Source organism: Ranitomeya imitator, chromosome 5 (genome assembly GCF_032444005.1).
Source record: "Ranitomeya imitator isolate aRanImi1 chromosome 5, aRanImi1.pri, whole genome shotgun sequence".
Classification (NCBI taxonomy): Eukaryota; Metazoa; Chordata; class Amphibia; order Anura; family Dendrobatidae; genus Ranitomeya; species Ranitomeya imitator.
The window spans coordinates 179,366,641-179,386,613 of NC_091286.1; the positions used below are offsets into that span (position 1 = coordinate 179,366,641).

At 43.0% G+C, this 19,973-nt stretch overlaps 1 protein-coding gene across 8 annotated transcripts in view; it reads left to right on the forward strand.

The window, feature by feature from the left end:
* SERAC1 (serine active site containing 1) overlaps window positions 1-19,973 on the forward strand; it is a 2,030,253-nt gene that overhangs the window by 820,259 nt on the left and 1,190,021 nt on the right. For all 8 annotated transcript variants that reach the window (XM_069769365.1, XM_069769370.1, XM_069769372.1 and 5 more), the window contains 2 exons: window positions 10,265-10,378; window positions 13,482-13,644. In XM_069769365.1, coding sequence (XP_069625466.1) covers window positions 10,265-10,378; window positions 13,482-13,644 — 277 coding nt within the window. The remainder of the gene's footprint in view (window positions 1-10,264; window positions 10,379-13,481; window positions 13,645-19,973) is intronic.

Consider the following 19,973-nt stretch of genomic DNA (forward strand, 5'->3'; position numbering starts at 1 on the left):
TCAGGGGAGATGGCAGACAAAATTACCCCCTCTTTGAGAATACCCGCCGGCTCAGGCAAACCCGGAGAATCGGGCACAAAACTCCTAGACAGGGCATCCGCCTTCACATTTTTAGAGCCCGGAAGGTACGAAACCACAAAGTCAAAACGGGAGAAAAACAGCGACCAACGAGCCTGTCTAGGATTCAACCGTTTGGCAGACTCGAGATAAGTCAAGTTTTTGTGATCAGTCAAGACCACTACACGATGCTTAGCTCCTTCAAGCCAATGACACCACTCTTCGAATGCCCACTTCATGGCTAGCAACTCTCGATTGCCAACATCATAATTTCGCTCAGCAGGCGAAAATTTCCTGGAAAAGAAGGCGCATGGTTTCATCACTGAGCGATCAGAACTTCTCTGCGACAAAACAACCCCTGCTCCAATTTCAGAAGCATCAACCTCGACCTGGAACGGAAGCGAAACATCTGGTTGGCACAACACAGGGGCAGAAGAAAAACGACGCTTCAACTCCTGAAAAGCTTCCACAGCAGCGGAAGACCAATTGACCACATCAACACCCTTCTTGGTTAAATCAGTCAACGGTTTAGCAATACTAGAAAAATTATTGATGAAGCGACGATAAAAATTAGTAAAGCCCAGGAACTTCTGCAGACTCTTCAGAGATGTTGGCTGAGTCCAATCATAAATGGCCTGAACTTTAACAGGGTCCATCTCGATAGTAGAAGGAGAAAAAATGAACCCCAAAAATGAAACCTTCTGAACACCAAAGAGACACTTTGACCCCTTCACAAACAAAGAATTAGCACGCAGGACCTGGAACACCATTCTGACCTGCTTCACATGAGACTCCCAATCATCCGAGAAGACCAAAATATCATCCAAGTATACAATCAGGAATTTATCCTGGTACTCTCGGAAGATGTCATGCATAAAGGACTGAAACACTGATGGAGCATTAGAAAGCCCGAATGGCATAACCAGGTACTCAAAATGGCCCTCGGGCGTATTAAATGCTGTTTTCCATTCATCGCCCCGTTTAATACGCACAAGATTATACGCACCTCGAAGATCTATCTTGGTGAACCAACTAGCCCCCTTAATCCGAGCAAACAAATCAGACAGCAGCGGCAAGGGGTACTGAAATTTGACCGTAATTTTATTTAGAAGGCAGTAATCAATACAAGGTCTCAGCGAACCATCCTTCTTGGCCACAAAAAAGAACCCCGCTCCCAATGGCGACGATGACGGGCGAATATGGCCCTTCTCCAAAGACTCCTTCACGTCACTCCGCATAGCGGCGTGCTCAGGTACAGATAAATTAAACAGTCGACCCTTAGAAAACTTACTACCAAGAATCAAATCGATAGCACAATCACAATCCCTATGCGGAGGTAGGGCATTGGACTTGGGCTCATCGAATACATCCCGGTAATCAGACAAGAACTCTGGGACCTCAGAAGGGGTGGATGATGAGATAGACAGAAATGGAACATCACCATGTACCCCCTGACAACCCCAGCTGGACACAGACATTGATTTCCAATCTAATACTGGGTTATGGAGTTGTAGCCATGGCAACCCCAACACGACCACATCATGCAGATTATGCAACACCAGAAAGCGAATATCCTCCTGGTGCGCAGGAGCCATGCACATGGTCAGCTGGGTCCAATACCGAGGCTTATTCTTGGCCAAAGGCGTAGCATCAATTCCTCTCAATGGAATAAGACACTGCAAGGGCTCCAAGACAAACCCACAGCACCTAGCAAACTCCAAGTCCATCAAATTCAGGGCAGCGCCTGAATCCACAAATGCCATGACAGAATAGGAAGACAAAGAGCAGATCAAAGTAACGGACAAAAGAAATTTCGACTGTACCGTACCAATGGTGGCAGACCTAGCGAACCGCTTAGTGCGCTTAGGACAATCGGAGATAGCATGAGTGGAATCACCACAGTAGAAACACAGCCCATTCTGACGTCTGTGTTCTTGCCTTTCAGCTCTGGTCATAGTCCTATCGCACTGCATAGGCTCAGGTTTATGCTCAGATAATACCGCCAAATGGTGCACAGATTTACGCTCACGCAAGCGTCGACCGATCTGAATGGCCAAAGACATAGACTCATTCAGACCAGCAGGCATAGGAAATCCCACCATGACATCCTTAAGGGCTTCAGAGAGACCCTTTCTGAAAATAGGTGCCAGCGCACATTCATTCCACTGAGTGAGCACGGACCACTTTCTAAACTTCTGACAATAAATCTCTATCTCATCCTGACCCTGACACAGAGCCAGCAAATTATTCTCTGCCTGATCTACTGAATTAGGTTCGTCGTACAGCAATCCGAACGCCAGAAAAAACGCATCAATATTACATAATGCAGGATCTCCTGGTGCAAGGGAAAATGCCCAGTCTTGAGGGTCGCCACGTAATAAAGAAATAATGATCTTAACTTGTTGAACTGGGTCACCAGAGGAGCGGGGTTTCAAAGCCAGAAATCGTTTACAATTATTTTTAAAATTCAAAAACTTAGCTCTATCTCCAGAAAATAACTCAGGAATAGGAATTTTAGGTTCTAACATAGGATTCTGAACCACTAAATCTTGAATGTTCTGTACACTTATAGTGAGATTATCAATCAAAGAGGACAGACCCTGAATGTCCATGTCCACACCTGTGTTCTGAACCACCCTGATGTAAAGGGGAAAAGAAAGACAGAACACAGTGCAAAGAAAAAAAAATGGTCTCAGAACTTCTCTTTTCCCTCTATTGAGAAGCATTAGTACTTTGGGCCTCCAGTACTGTTATGAACAGGTAATTCAGAACCACAATGGACCTTGAAGTTCAGAGCACACAAAGTGACCTGACAATTACCAAAAACATAGGACGAGCTCTGAGACGTGGGAACTCTGCTGACCGCAATCCCTAATCCTATCACACCACACTAGAGGTAGCCGTGGATTGCGCCTAACGCTCCCTATGCAACTCGGCACAGCCTGAGAAACTAACCAGCCCTGAAGATAGAAAAATAAGCCTACCTTGCCTCAGAGAAATTCCCCAAAGGAAAAGGCAGCCCCCCACATATAATGACTGTGAGTAAAGATGAAAATACAAACACAGAGATGAAATAGATTTAGCAAAGTGAGGCCCGACTTACTGAATAGACCGAGGATAGGAAAGATAGCTTTGCGGTCAACACAAAAACCTACAAACAACCACGCAGAGGCGCAAAAAGACCCTCCGCACGACTAACGGTACGGAGGTGCTCCCTCTGCGTCTCAGAGCTTCCAGCAAGCAAGAAAAACCAATATAGCAAGCTGGACAGAAAATATTGCAAACAAAAGTAACACAAGCAGAACTTAGCTTATGCAGGAAAGACAGGCCACAGGAACGATCCAGGAGGAAGCAAGACCAATACTAGAACATTGACTGGAGGCCAGGATCAAAGCACCAGGTGGAGTTAAATAGAGCAGCACCTAACGACTTAACCTCATCACCTGAGGAAGGAAACTCAGAAGCCGCAGTACCACTCTCATCCACCAAAGGAAGCTCATAGACAGAACCAGCCGAAGTACCACTCACGACCACAGGAGGGAGCTTGGCCACAGAATTCACAACAATTATGTAAACTCTGCATACAACAGTTAATTGAGGAGGAGGCCCCTGACCTTACTTCCACTTTAAAGGATATGGTTAGACAAGAAATCAGAGGTTCTATTAAATTCATGTCCCAGAAAACAGATTTCAAAAAGGGGAAAGAAATCAGATCCCCAGTTTTAGATTTGGGTTCAGACTCGGGTGAGCTGAGCTCAGATTCCTTCCCATCATCCTCTTCGTCTGTAGACACCGAGTACGGTCATTCCTGTTTACCGCTGGACAGCGTTAACCACCTTGTTAAGGTGGTAAACAACACCATGGGGATTGAGGAGACCCAGTCAGAATGGTCCATGCAGGACATAATGTTCAAAGGTCTAGATCGAAAATCCCAAAGGTCATTTCCGCTGGTTGATAAGATAAATACATTGATTACAAGAGAGTGGAAAAAAACCCAAAAGGAAGGGTTCACTCCCGCCGGCATTTAAGAGAAGGTAATCATTCGAGGAGGATGCATCGTTCTCATGGGACAAGGCCCCGAAGCTGGACACAGCAGTAGCCAAAGCGTGCAAAAGGACCTCTCTTCCATTTGAGGATTTGGGAAATTTAAAAGATCCACTAGACAGAAAAGCTGACGTTTTTCTTAAAGGTGCTTGGGAAGCATCGTCAGGATCCCTAAGACCAGCAATTACAGCCACTTGCACAGCACGGTCTCCAATGGTGTGGCTTGACCGCCTAGAGGATCAGCTCAAAAACAAAGTTCCCAGAAATGAGATCCTATCCTCCCTGCCTATAATTCAGGAGGCAGCAGCTTTTCTTTCAGATGCTTCGGCAGATTCTGCTAAATTGGCTGCCAGATCTTCAGCCCTTTCTAACGCAGCCCGTAGGGCTCTATGGATAAAATGTTGGCCAGGAGACTTACAGGCCAGATCAAAACTATGTAGCATTCCTTGTGAAGGGGTACATTTATTTGGACCGATACTTGATGAACTGTTGGAGAAAGCGGGTGATAACAAAAAACCATTCCTTTTCCTAGGAAGACCCTCTTATAGATGGGATTACAATAGAGGATGGTTTAACCGCAGAAGGTCAAATAGAGAAAGATCCAGATATGACAGTAATAGGAAAAAAGGTAGAGGTTATATGTTTAATACCTCCGGGACTATAGAAAACCACAACGACTGCCGGTCCAGGTGGGGGGCAGGCTTTCAGCCTTCTATCCTGCCTGGTTAAAAGTTTCCAATAGCCCTTGGATTCTCAGTATTATTGAAACTGGTCTAAAGTTCGAGTTCCAAAGGATTCTTCAAGACAAATTTAGTTTAACGCTCATCCGTTCTTCTTCTGCAGAGCAATTGGCACTGGAGTCGGAAGTCCAGGAACTTCAACAAAAAGGAGTTCTGATTAAAGTACAAAGAGGAAAGGGGTTCTACTCCCCTGTCTTTCTGATCATAAAACCCGGCAGATCCTTTCGTATCATCATTAATTTAAAAGGCTTAAATACATTTCTGCTGGTTCCTTCCTTCAAAATGGAGTCTGTAAAGACGGCAATAAAACTTCTATTTAACAATTACTTCATGGTTGTCTTAGATCTGAAAGATGCCCATTATCATGTCCCAATACACGCAGACCACCAACAATTTCTTAGGGTGGCGGTTTCACTTGGTACAGTAGAGCACTTTCAATATCGAGCACTCCATTTTGGTGTCGCAGTCGCACCCCGAGTATTTACTAAAATCATGGTAGAGGTTATGGCACACCTTCACGAACAGGACATATTAAGAGTTCCCTACCTAGATGACTTATTGATTGTGGGACATTCAGAGTCACATTGCAAGGACCAATTGGGAAAGGTGACATCGGCATTACAGAAATTGGAGTGGATCATTCATCTCAAAAAATGTCGTTTACAGCCCTTAGAGGTACAGGAGTTTCTGCGTCTTGTCTAGACTCTAGACGACAGGAATGTCGCCTACCAGATTCAAATGTGGATAGTATTCAACGGCTGTCAACCAGAGAGATTAATAATCCATCAGTCTCTGTAAGAGGGGCAATGTCACTATTAGGTTCACTCACATCATGTATTCCGGCAGTTCTCTCTGCTCAATATCACACCAGAACACTACAGTGGGACGTTTTACATAATATCCGTCGCCTAAGAGCCCATCTTGACAGTAAATTTTCACTATCCATTGAATCTATTCAGTCAATACATTGGTGGACACACATACCAAATTTACGTAGGGGTGTTCCCTGGATAAATCATGTAACTCAAATAATAACTACAGATGCTAGCCCCAGGGGCTGGGGAGCACACATGAAAAGTAGTTGGGTCCAGGGACTGTGGTCTCAAGCCGAACAAAATTCTTCTTCCAACCTGAAAGAATTATCAGCGGTATAACGCGCTTTAAGTAGTTTCCTTATAAGCCTACAGGGTCAGTACGTTAGGCTTTTCTCAGACAACCAGGTAACTGTAGCCTACATTAACCATCAAGGAGGTACTCGGTCCGGTTCGTTAATGGAGGTCGCGGATCGTATTTTTCAGATGGCCGAAAATCATATACTATCCCTTATGGCTCCCTGTCTCTTATTCACATAAAAGGTAAGCTCAATATCATGGCCGACTACCTAAGCAGCAACAAACTCAGACAGGGAGATTGGACACTAAATCCCACCATCTTCAACCAAATCGTACAATTGTGGGGATGTCCAGACATAGATCTTTTTGCCAACCGAAAAAACAAAAAGCTACATCGATTCTGCTCCTTAAACCCCAGAGACAATCCATATGCAGTGGATGCTCTCCTAATCTCATGGCACTTCAGTCTCGCTTATGCCTTTCCCACTCTAAACTTAATTCTGATAGTTCTGAGGAAAATACGGGAAGACGGGGCTGGGTAATCCTGATAGGCCCGTTCTGGCCCAAAAGACTATGGTTTCCTTGGCTGAGAAAGATGTCCATTTCCCAGCCGTGGATTCTCCCAGAAATACCAGATCTCCTGTCCCAGGGCCCAATTCTCCATTCACGAGTGGCCAGTTTACATCTAACGGCGTGGAATTTGAGAGGTCATTACTAAGGGGGAAAGGGTTTTCTCGAGACCTTGTAAATACATTATTAAAGAGTAGGAAGGTTTCTACAACAAACATTTATGTCAAGATTTGGAAAAAATTCTTAACAGTTTCGGGAGCACGGATTGACCAGAAAGCCTGTATTAACCAAATTTTAGAATTCTTACAGAAAGGTTTAGAAATGGGCTTAGCAACAAGCACTCTCAGGGTTCAAGTGTCGCCTCTGGGGTCACTATACAATAGTAATTTAGCCAGCAATCACTGGATAGTCAGGTTCTTCAAGGCAGCTACTAGATCCAGGCCAGTTATTAAACAAAAAATAGTTCCATGGGACCTAAATCTTGTGCTCTCAGGTCTAACGCAAGCTCCATTTGAGCCTATTGATACCGCCCTAATAAAAATCCTGCCTTTAAAAACGGCCCTCTTAGTTGCGCTCACATCCGCGAGAAGAATTAGTGGTCTGCAAGCTTTGTCTAGACAACCTCCGTACATGCAGTTTAGGGAGGATAGAGTTATTATGAAACCTGATCCTCTTTATCTTCCAAAAGTAGCTTCAAAATTTCATAGGTTACAGGAAGTTGTTCTACCTTAGTTCTGTCCTAATCCCAGTAATGATAAGGAGCATAAATTTCATTCTTTAGATGTAAGAAGGTGTCTTCTTAGGTATATTTCAGCTACAAACACTTGGAAGAAAGATAATTCCTTATTTGTATCCTTCCAAGGAGTTAGAAAGGGACTTGAAGTATCTAAAAACACTCTAGCTAGATGGATCAGGGAGGTAATCTCTTTAGCTTATACAGTAGGTGGCATGGAGATCCCAGAAGGTATTAAAGCTCACTCCACTCGAGCCGTGACTACATCCTGGGCGGAGAGATCAGAGGTGTTGATTGAAGACATTTGTAAGGTGGCCACATGGTCTTCTCCATCTACTTTCTTTAAACACTATAGACTAGATCTGGGTATCACCTCCGACCTCATGTTTGGGAGAAGGGTGCTTAAAGCAGTTGTACCGCCCTAGTCTCTTTTAGTTCTCTGAAAGTCTCTCATGGTGCTGTCATGGCGACTGAATACATACGTAAGCTTCTTACCGGTAATGGTGTTTTTAGGAGCCCATGACAGCACCCTTATATTCCCTACCGTTTTTCTCGTATGGGTCAACACTTTCTTTTCCTTTAAATTCTAAGTTTACTCACATGGTGAATTGTACCATATTTGAAGTTGATTATGTGCTACTAACCAGGGAGGCCCTCTCATGCTCTGTAAACCAACTGATGCGGAAGAGAGGTGCTGCCCTTTTATGTCTGTAGGTTTCCTGTCCCTGAAGGGCGGATCCCCTCTCTCGTGGTGATGTCATGGGCTCCTGAAAAACACCGCTACCGGTAAGTAGCTTACGTTTTTTTTTTTTTTTTTTTACAGAACGAGGTTCTACAGGTGGATTAAGCGTACAATAAAGATTTTAAAACACCATGTGTATTTATTTCATTAAAATACTTTATTTTTAATGTGTGTGTATTATTAATCATTTACTACTATTGAATTAAGAATGGATAGGTGTCTTATTGACATCTCTTCATTATTAACCAGGCTTAATGTCACATTACATTAGCAAGGTGACCTTAACCCCTTATTACCCCATATCCCACCGCTACTCGGGAGTGGGAAGAGAGAGGCTAAGTGCCAGAATAGGCGCATCTCACAAAATGTGCCTTTTCTGGGGTGGCTGGGGGCAGATGTTTTTAGCCGGGGGGGGGGGGGGGGGGCAATAACCATTGTCCCTCTCTAGGCTATTAATATCTGCCCTCAGTCACTGGCTTTCCCACTCTGGCGGAGAAAATTGCACGGGAGCCCACGCCAGTTTATTCCATGATTTAACCCTTTATTTTAACAGCTAGAGCCACCAAATTTTGCACACAGAATTACCAGCTTTTAAGCTATCTAGCGCTGTATGAAATATAAATATATATATGTGTCTCACTGACATATATATATATATATAGAGAGAGAGAGAGAGAGAGAGAGACTGTATACATGTTTTCACGAATATTTGAGCCCATGGATCCATTCTATGTCCATTTTGCAAGCCGGCGAGAAAATCTTGACGTACGGATGCCATACGGATGACACACCGATAATTTTTAGAGAAAAAAGCACATGCTCGCGTTCAATACGGATCACTGTTCAGGAACTTTTCTGCGTATTACGCCTGTAAAAAACAGACCGTATTTCCCTACACTAAGTGTGAACTCGGCCTTATTAGCTGCAGCAAGCATCTGCTGATGGGAGCAGTAGTCCCATCAGTTAACACCAGTGATCGGAGGTGAACTTATACCTCTGATCACAGCTGCATGCTAACACTGACATACGCTGGATGTTCAAGTGACTGTGGTCCGGCTTCGGGTACTGTTCTGGTACCCGGACCCAAATGTTTTGTAACTGTTTAGCCGGACCCGAACATCCAGGTGTCTGCCCATCTCTATCTACTCTTCAGGAAAACCTGGTGATTTTTTCTTTGAAGCATCTTCTTTAGTGTATGTGCACACGTTGCAGATTTCCTGCAGATCTGCTGCTTTTTTTTCCACGCAGAAACGCTGCAGATCTGCAAGTGATTTGCAGTACAATGTAAATCAATGGCAAAAAAAATGTTGTGCTAATGGTGCAGAAAAATCTGCACGGAAAATGCAACAGATTCAAAAAAGGATCATGTCAATTCTTTGTGCAGATCTGCTGCGTTTCTGCACCCACTCCATGAGGCCAGTCTCACACGTCCAGATAATTCTGGTACCGGAGAAATCGGTACCGGAGTTGTCCGTGTGCTCACGTGGCACATCAGTGTGGCACACGTGCGGCAGCCGTGTGCCGCCCCTGTGCCTCCTGAGGACCACAAGGACCGTGCAGGAGAAACAGCGCTACAGTAAGCGCTGTCCCCTGCGTGTGGTGCTGAAGGCGACATTCATCTCTTCTCCCCTGCAGGAGAGAAGAGATGAAAAATCAAGTTGTTGTTTTTTGCTAAAAATAAAGTTTGGGTGTCACCTCCCGCCTCGCACCCCCCCCCCTTTCCCCTGTGCGCCCGCCCCCTTGCAGAGAAATACTCACCCAGCTCCCACGATGTCTCCTCTCAGCACCGGCAGCTTGTCCTGTGTGAGCGGTCACGTGGTACCGTTGATTACAGTGATGAATATGCGTTTTCTGCCAAGAAATTCAGAATCTGCACAGAGAATTCCACAGTCAAATCTGCAACGTGTACACATAGCCTAAGCACAGCGTTTTTTTTGCCATTGATTTACCTTGTACTGCAAATCACTTGTGGAACTGCAGCGTTTCTGCGCGGAAAAAAAAGCTGCAGATCTGCAGGAAAGCTGCAACGTGTGCACATAGCCATGTCATTTTTGGGTTAATTTTTTTTTAAACTGTATATATAAACTAATGAGCAGCTTACAAACCTAAGCCTACTTTTAGCCTCTTCATGGCTTTCAAAACAGCATTTAATGGTATAAAGTTATTAAAAGAAGGTCACAGACTTTCACAGACTGCATGACTCCAATGTTTCTGTCAGCTTTGAATATGCAGGAATGCAGTCAACTACTGTATATTTCTTTTTCAGAGAGGATTGTGGTGCTTTGGTGGGAATGGACTACCATATGCTGAAAGTCTCAGTTCTGTTCCATCCGAGAAACTGGAAGTATATAGCCTACAGGCTTTATTGAAACACTCTAGGGTAATGTACGCCTACTATATTTGCCTTTCACTAAATTCACAGCAATATACAACTGACTGAATGATTGGAATCAGAACTATACTGTATAACATACCTAGCACCTAGAACGTTGAGCCAAATAAAAAGATGCATCATGCACTATTTTGAAGTCCTTAGTTCATGCATCTTATCACACTATTGTTTCCATAAAATCCATTGCTTCCTTTCAGTGGCAAGCAAATATCTTAACATTAGTGAGAAACTAAGGCTAGTTTCACATTTTCGTTTAAGTCCGCAGCGTTTAATCTGCATCCGCAAGTGTGGAAAAAACGCATATAAACGCGTACAAACGCTGCATTTTTTAGATGCATGAGGGAACGCATGCAGTTTAAAAAACGCCGCATTTGTACGCGTTTATATGCGTTTTTCCTGCGTTTGCGTTTTTGGTGCGCATGATGAGAAATTTTACAAGAGAAAAATCTAGATAACCAGACACCGTCAATGGGACTACTGAGGGCGTGTATTATGGGATTTCTTTATATAGACACCTGAACAGCTGTAACCTTCAGATTTTGCTCCTGTATCCTGTGTCATAATGGATCTTCACATGGAGAGCTTTTATTTCAACCTGGATTTAAGCATCAAGCTGTTTCTTGCCTATGCTTTTGCTTGGGAGCAAGACAGAAATTGCGAAAGATGGAGAAGGAGACAAAGTAGGCGTTTTTGGAGACACCACATTATCGAACTACGTGACACACAAGACACACAAAGCTGCAGTCTTTTTTTATAACTACTGGAGATATGATGTGGCCCAAAAATTAAGTGTGTGGCGAAGTTTCTTATTTGGCGCACGGTGTGTGTTGCCGGCGGCGACAGACACAATAAGCCAATTTATTTAACTGCGCCGGCTTGGGGTAGAGTGATGTAAACGGGGGTGTGAAGCACTGAGGCCTGGCTAACCGTGGACGACGCAGAGGTGACAGGAGAAGGGGCAATGAAACTAGTAGGGTCTGGAAGTTCGGGGATGGGGCTTGACACATGAGAGGCTTGAGACGCACTGGAAGGGTGAAACAAACCATTACAGACACATTGGGAGGTGAAGGGGGAGGAATACTAAGAGTCCTCTGTTTTTTTGTGTGTGTTTTTTGGGGGTTTGCCCTGTTCTGGGAAGCCTTGGTGGGCTCATATGGTGTGGCGTGGTGGTGGGTGACCTGTCAGGGTCCGGCTGCACTGTGTCCATAGTGCTCGTAGAGTGTGCAGCCATGCCAGAGTCCATAGCGCTTGTAGAGCGTGCAGCCATGCCAGAGTCCATAGTGCTCGTAGAGTGTGCAGCCATGCCAGATTTCATAGCGCTCGTAGAGCGTGCAGCCATGCCAGAGTCCATAGTGCTCGTAGAGTGTGCAGCCATGCCAGAGTCCATAGTGCTCGTAGAGCGTGCAGCCATGCCAGAGTCCATAGTGCTCGTAGAGTGTGCAGCCATGCCAGAGTCCATAGCGCTTGTAGAGCCTGCAGCCATGCCAGGGTCCATAGTGCTCGTAGAGTGTGCAGCCATGCCAGAGTCCATAGCGCTTGTAAAGCGTGCAGCCATGCCAGAGTCCATGGTTCTCGTAGAGTGTACAGCCATGCCAGAGTCCATAGTGCTCATAGAGCGTGCAGCCATGCCAGAGTCCATAGTGCTCGTAGAGCGTCCAGCCATGCCAGAGTCCATAGTGCTCGTAGAGTGTGCAGCCATGCCAGAGTCCATAGTGCTCGTAGAGTGTGCAGCCATGCCAGAGTCCATAGCGCTTGTAGAGCCTGCAGCCATGCCAGAGTCCATAGTGCTCGTAGAGTGTGCAGCCATGCCAGAGTCCATAGCACTTGTAAAGCGTGCAGCCATGCCAGAGTCCATAGTTCTCGTAGAGTGTACAGCCATGCCAGAGTCCATAGTGCTCATAGAGCGTGCAGCCATGCCAGAGTCCATAGTGCTCGTAGAGCGTCCAGCCATGCCAGAGTCCATAGTGCTCGTAGAGTGTGCAGCCATGCCAGAGTCCATAGCGCTCGTAGAAAGGAAGGCCATGCCAGGGTCCTGCTGCATCGTGGTGGTGGCGGTACGGAAGGCCATGCCAGGGCGTTGCTCATCAGAAGAAGAAGAAGACATTCTGATACTTGTAGAAAGAAAGAAATGCAAGAAATTAGGACATGTAGAAACAGAAAATAGAAAATAAAGCCATTGGCTAGGATATACTGTAGATTTGTATATTTGTAGATTGTGAGCCCTCGCGGGCAGGGTCCTCTCTCCTCCTGTACCAGTTGTGACTTGTATTTTTCAAGATTATTGTACTTGTTTTATTATGTATACCCCTCCTCACATGTAAAGCGCCATGGAATAAATGGCGCTATAATAATAAATAATAATAATAATAATAATATACTCACATTCTTCACTGTCTTGTTTTCCTCCAAGATGTAGCCTGTGTCTCGTCTGCTTCAGTGTCTGCTGAGTAGTGACCTGCAAATGTCCACTACCTCCCTTTATCACCTACTATGTGGGGGGTGGCTTATCAGTGTCTAGACGTGTTTTTCTCTTGTGAAACCCATGTGTTCACGAATGCATGTGCTTGTGAACGCATGTGTTCATATGGACAGCAATGCGTTTTTTTTTCGCAATCCTTGCGCAATAGACCGCATATGTTTCCAGGCGGTAAATTGACGCCTCTAAAAATTACTACATGTTGCATTTCCGCGCCAAGCCGCAAACGACGAAACGACGCATGCGGCGTCAAACGCGGCAAAACACGAACAATCAAAAACGCATGCGTCCCTAATGTTATATATAGGAATACACAACGCATGCAGATATATTCGGTAGAAACGCTGCGGACACAACCGCAAATGTGAAACCAGCCTTAGACAAAACTAAGTTGACTTGAAGTTTTTTTTTTTTTCTATTTTATCTGCATTAGAGCAATGAAACTGGTTGCAAACTGGTACATACTCCTTAATTTAGCAGAGTGAAAACCTTTTTAATATATGTTTTATAATCATGTTGCTTCTGTTCAAGAGCAATTATTTGGTATTTTGGTTTGGTGAAATAAAAATCTTTTCTGACTTTTTTTCATTAATCTTTGTGTGATATACAACATAGATATCCACGCATGCTGAAAGCATAGTGTTGAATGGAGGTTTGCAGCTGCTGCAGCGAATATACTTGCTCCGCAAGGATTCTCAGAAAATACAAAGAAGTATAATGCGAGTAATTGGAAACTTGGCCCTACATGAGCATCTGCACTCAAGCATTGTGGATTCAGGTAATGCCATATCTCTTAATAAATCCTGTAATTAGATATACTATATATTTTAATTGAATTATGATTTTTATTCTTACCTTAAATATATTTCTTAGCATTTTTTTTTCTAAACCTAATAATTATTGTCACACATATACAGTTTTGTATTTTGTTTGAATGTACTTTAGGTACTCCTATTTCCTTCTTCATTCCACAAACATACTGGTAAGTTAATTTAAAATTTAGATCCTGACACAAAATGAGGATAGGGACCAAAGTGATTAATGTTAATTCAGCACTTCAGATTATATTGGTTCTATGTGAATGAATAACATAAGTAAACACAGGAAAGAAATATATCTTGGTTCCATGTTAGCCAGTAGATAGAAAAATGTTTAGAATTGAGAGTCCTCAGTGGTTGATACCTTTTAATGGCTAACTGAACAGATGTTAACAAATTGCAAGCTTTCGAGACTACATACGTCTCTTCATCAGGCAAAAACTAAAACAAATTCTGAAGAATCACATATTTATGCACAACATAATATAGAAAAAAAAGAGGGGAAAGTAAACACATAAATCTTACTCATTTTAATGAACAGAACTTCATAAGGAGCAAAACTATGCAACGATTACCTGATAATTTTTGTTCTTTCAAATATAGTAATCCCATGCTAGGACCTCAACAATGTTTAAAACTAGTGCAGGTATCAGTGTTCAGTGAACATGAATGTTCTTCCTGTCTGCTTGGTTTTTGTATTTTTTCATGAGAGAGGTAGCACTGACATCCTGCATAACTCGCAGCCAACCTGGACCCAGTGGGACATACCTGTTTTTTTGGAGCTGTCCTGCTGGCCTGGAACGTCAGGGGAATTTCCTGACTTCAACTGCACATGGGTCTTCAGTACATAGATACAGTTGAAGATAAAGGTGGAGCAAGTAGCCAACAGGTCCTTGTTTCAACATTCCGTCAAAGTAGAGCCTAAAGGCCATGCATGGACCTTCAGTTCATGTAACCTGAGCATGTCTAATGACCTGAAGGTCTTGTCAGATTTTCAGGCACTACCTAAACTGGCAGCAGAGACCAGTAACACAGGAGAGGAAGCAGGTTGCTGACAGGCAAATGTGATATTTGTTTGGGGGCATCATACTGTTGTAGTACTCTGCGAGTATCATACAGTGTTTTAGGGACTGCCGACATCATATGCTTTTTTTTTTTTTTAATAACTGTAGTTTTTATTAAATTTCATATTTAATAACAGAAATAAGACAAGACAGTCACAATTTGACTTGCATATGAGAGTCAGAAAGAATGGAGTACAATGACCATGCACTGTTAGGAGACGTTTCCCCCTAGTGGCACCTAAACATACTGTTTAATCCCTTCATGACCCAGCCTTTTTTTACCTTAATGACCTGGCCATTTTTTGCAATTCTGACCAGTGTCCCTTTATGAGGTAATAACTCAGGAACTCTTCAACAGATCATAGTAATTCTGAGATTGTTTTTTCGTGACATATTGGGCTTCATGTTAGTGGTAAATTTAGGTCGATAACTTTTGCTTTTATTTGTGAAAAAAAAATGAAAATTTGGCGAAAATTTTGAAAATTTCACAATTTTCAAATTTTTAAATTTTATTCTGTTAAACCAGAGAGTTATGTGACACAAAAATAGTTAATAAATAACATTACCCACATGTCTACTTTACATCTTCACAATTTTGGAAACAAAATTTTCTTTTCCTAGGAAGTTATAAGGGTTTAAATTTGACCAGCAATTTCTCATTTTTACAGCAAAATTTACAAAACCATTTGAAGTCAGTTTGAGGGGGTGTATATGGCTGAAAATACCAAAAAGTGACAACATTCTAAAAACTGCACCCCTCAAGGTGCCCAAAACCACGTTCAAGAAGTTTATTAACCTTTCAGGTGTTTCACAGCAGCGGTAGCAACATGGAAGGAAAAAATGAACATTTAACTTTTAGCAACAATTTTACCAAGGGTAAACGGAGAAACTGGACCCCGAAAGTTGTGTTCCAATTTGTCCTGAGTACGCCAATACCCCATATGTTTAATTAAATAAATAAGGCAGCACACTGCAGCGCTAGAACATACAAACTTGAAATACGAAATTTGAACTGCATTACTGCACTAGAAATATGAAAAATGAGAGCGTTTAGCGCATAAAAATGGCCAATTTTATGTGTACCTGGTAGCCACTTTACGGCTTCTCTCTTATACCAGATCCTACGCTTGCCTTACCTCGCTGAGAATAAACGTCTCCATCTGAATGGGTACATGTGAAACCTCTTCCTAGACTAAAATTCTCTCTCTCCATGGAGGGGTATTGGACCTGCTGTAATTAAAACACCTGTGGCTAGAAGGCGGAGTGCACGATCAGAAGGCTAGAGAATACATTTCAAAAACCTGACCTGCACATCCAAACATAGACTAAGTGTGAACAGGTGCTGAACCTAGAGTCGCCAACTCATATATAGTTAAATAAGGCAGCACACTGCAGCGCTAGAACATACAAACTTGAAATACGAAATTTGAACTGCATTACTGCACTAGAAATATGAAAAATGAGAGCGTTTAGCGCATAAAAATGGCCAATTTTATGTGTACCTGGTAGCCACTTTACGGCATCTCTCTTATACCAGGTCCTACGCTTGCCTTACCTCGCTGAGAATAAACGTCTCCATCTGAATGGGTACATGTGAAACCTCTTCCTAGACTAAAATTCTCTCTCTCCATGGAGGGGTATTGGACCTGCTGTAATTAAAACACCTGTGGCTAGAAGGCGGAGTGCACGATCAGAAGGCTAGAGAATACATTTCAAAAACCTGACCTGCACATCCAAACATAGACTAAGTGTGAACAGGTGCTGAACCTAGAGTCGCCAACTCGAATATAGTTAAATAAATAAGGCAGCACACTGCAGCGCTAGAACATACAAACTTGAAATACGAAATTTGAACTGCATTACTGCACTAGAAATATGAAAAATGAGAGCGTTTAGCGCATAAAAATGGCCAATTTTATGTGTACCTGGTAGCCACTTTACGGCATCTCTCTTATACCAGGTCCTACGCTTGCCTTACCTCGCTGAGAATAAACGTCTCCGTCTGAATGGGTACATGTGAAACCTCTTCCTAGACTAAAATTCTCTCTCTCCATGGAGGGGTATTGGACCTGCTGTAATTAAAACACCTGTGGCTAGAAGGCGGAGTGCACGATCAGAAGGCTAGAGAATACATTTCAAAAACCTGACCTGCACATCCAAACATAGACTAAGTGTGAACAGGTGCTTAACCTAGAGTCGCCAACTCGTATATATTTAAATAAATAAGGCAGCACACTGCAGCGCTAGAACATACAAACTTGAAATACAAAATTTGAACTGCATTACTGCACTAGAAATATGAAAAATGAGAGCGTTTAGCGCATAAAAATGGCCAATTTTATGTGTACCTGGTAGCCACTTTACGGCATCTCTCTTATACCAGGTCCTACGCTTGCCTTACCTCGCTGAGAATAAACGTCTCCGTCTGAATGGGTACATGTGAAACCTCTTCCTAGACTAAAATTCTCTCTCTCCATGGAGGGGTATTGGACCTGCTCTAATTAAAACACCTGTGGCTAGAACGCGGAGTGCACGATCAGAAGGCTAGAGAATACATTTCAAAAACCTGACCTGCACATCCAAACATAGACTCAGTGTGAACAGGTGCTGAACCTAGAGTCGCCAACTCGCATATAGTTAAATAAATAAGGCAGCACACTGCAGCGCTAGAACATACAAACTTGAAATACGAAATTTGAACTGCATTACTGCACTAGAAATATGAAAAATGAGAGCGTTTAGCGCATAAAAATGGCCAATTTTATGTGTACCTGGTAGCCACTTTACGGCAAAGAAATGATACCCCATATGTGATGGGAAACCACTGTTTGGGCACACCGCAAGGCTTGGAAGGGAAGGAGCGCCATTTGACTTTTTGAATGAAAAATTTGCTCCAATCATTAGCGGACAACATGTCGTGTTTGGAGAGCCCCTGTGTGCCTAAACATTGGAGCTCCCCCACAAGTGACCCCATTTTGGAAACTAGACCCCCCCCCCCAAGGAACTTATCTAGATGTGTGCTGAGCACTTTGAACCCCCAAGTGCTTCACAGAAGTTTATAACGCAAAGCCGTCAAAATATAAAATCATTTTTCTTTCCTGAAAAATTATTTTTTAGCCCGCAATTTTTTAATTTTCACAATGGTAACAGGAGAAATTGGACTCCAAAAGTTGTTTTCGGAACGAGTCCTTCGTCAGGGGGCGCACGTACCACTGGACCTATTAACCCCTAGAAGGTATATATATATATATATTTTTTATTACTGTGTGAACGATCCTTTTTTCTTTATATGCACTGGTTCACTTTATTTGGTTCTGAGGTGTAACGGCCCTCACCCTCTGTGTAGGGTCAGCGGACCTTCACTTTATATTTATGAGTATCTGTCACTGTGCACTTTGTGAGGCATATGAATTTTTTATATACTTTTTTACTTATATATATTTTTTAGTCCTCACCTTACTGTATGTGAAATTAACCCCCCCTTTTTGTATACACAGTCGTTTTACCTTACCCTCCTCCATCCTTCGTTTTTTACACAGCATATGAATTTTTACGAACTATATTATATTTATTATTTTTCCAGGGGTTCCCTTGTATTAAAATTTGGCCTATATTGAAGTAGTTGGCATGTTTTCTCGGTCCAGCATACGTGCGTAGTTTGTGTATTAATTATGTGATATATATATATATATTTAATATTATATATTTTATATTCTTGTGAATAATTGCTTACCATATCTGTATTAAAATAAACTTTAAATTTTAAACATCACCTATTTGCTTGATTGGGTCCCTTGTTTATCCATTGCTCACATTCTGGTGGTATTAATATATTTTGAGTGGGTTCCACTTTTTTCTTTTCTCTCTTTGGCACAATAGAAGAGATATATGTGAATATATACGGATATATATATATATTATTATTATTATTTATTGTTATAGCGCCATTTGTTCCATGGCGCTTTACATGTGAGGAGGGGTATACATAATGAAAACAAGTACAATAATATTAAACAATACAAGTCATAACTGGTACAGGAGGAATGAGGACCCTGCCCGCGAAGGCTCACAATCTACAAGGGATGGGTCAATGGGGATGTTGAAGTCGCCCATGATGATAGTGGGGATGTCCGCAGAAAGGAAATGAAGTAGCCAGGTGGTGAAGTGGTCAAAGAAGATGGTGGCTGGCCCTGGGGGGGCGGTAGATGACAGCCAGTTGGAGGTTGGAGGGTGAGTAGATGCGCACAGAGTGCACCTCAAAGGAAGGGAGGGTAACAGAGGGTGGCAGTGGGATTGGGGTGAAGGAGCAGTTATCTGACAGGAGAAAACCAACTCCTCCGCCATGTTTGCTGCTGGGGCGGGGTGTGTGGGAAAGGTGGAAGCCACCGTAAGAGAGTGCAGCAGGGCAGACTGAGTCAGAAGGGGTGAGCCAGGTTTCGTTGATGGCGAGGAAGGAAAGTTTGGTAGTAACAAAGAGATCATGGATGTAGGAAAGCTTGTTGCAGACAGAGCGGGCGTTCCACAGAGCTCCTGTTAGTGGGACTAGGGAGGCGGGGGCTGGGCAAATGGGTATAAGGTTAGAGAGGTTACGGAAGTTTGTGCGTGGATGGGAGGTAGAAATGATTGTGGGAATATGGTGAGGAGGACCAGGATTTGGAGAGATATCACCAGCAGTAAGAAGGAGCAGAGAAAGTGTTAGCAGGTGGGAGCAGGAGAGGGCATGAGGGGGCTGTCTGTGCTTGGAGACAGAGGATTGTATGTTAAGGAACAGTTTGGAGGAGGAGGTGAGATGGATGGGGAGGATTGACGAGGAGATGAATAGTTCCTTACTTGGTGTAGGGATCAGGGGAGTTAGCAGAAAGTGAAGGATTATAGGGGTGAAAGTGATAACAAACAGAAACATTGTTTACAATGACTGTGGCCAGTTACCTTCAGTTGTTCCCTTCAGGTTCAATTCAGGTTTTAATTCTACTGTAATCCACACTTTTAAGGACACACTTCTAAGGGATCACATATATATGTATGTATTTAGGTATATATATATATACTTTAATTTTTTTTAATATAAATAAGTGTTTATTGTGCCTTGTTGAGTGTCCTTATACCCCCAAGGAACTTATCTAGATGTGTGGTGAACAGTTTCAACCCCCAAGTGCTTCACAGAAGTTTATAACGCAGAGCCTTGAAAATAAAAAAATCATTTTTCTTTCCTCAAAAATGATTTT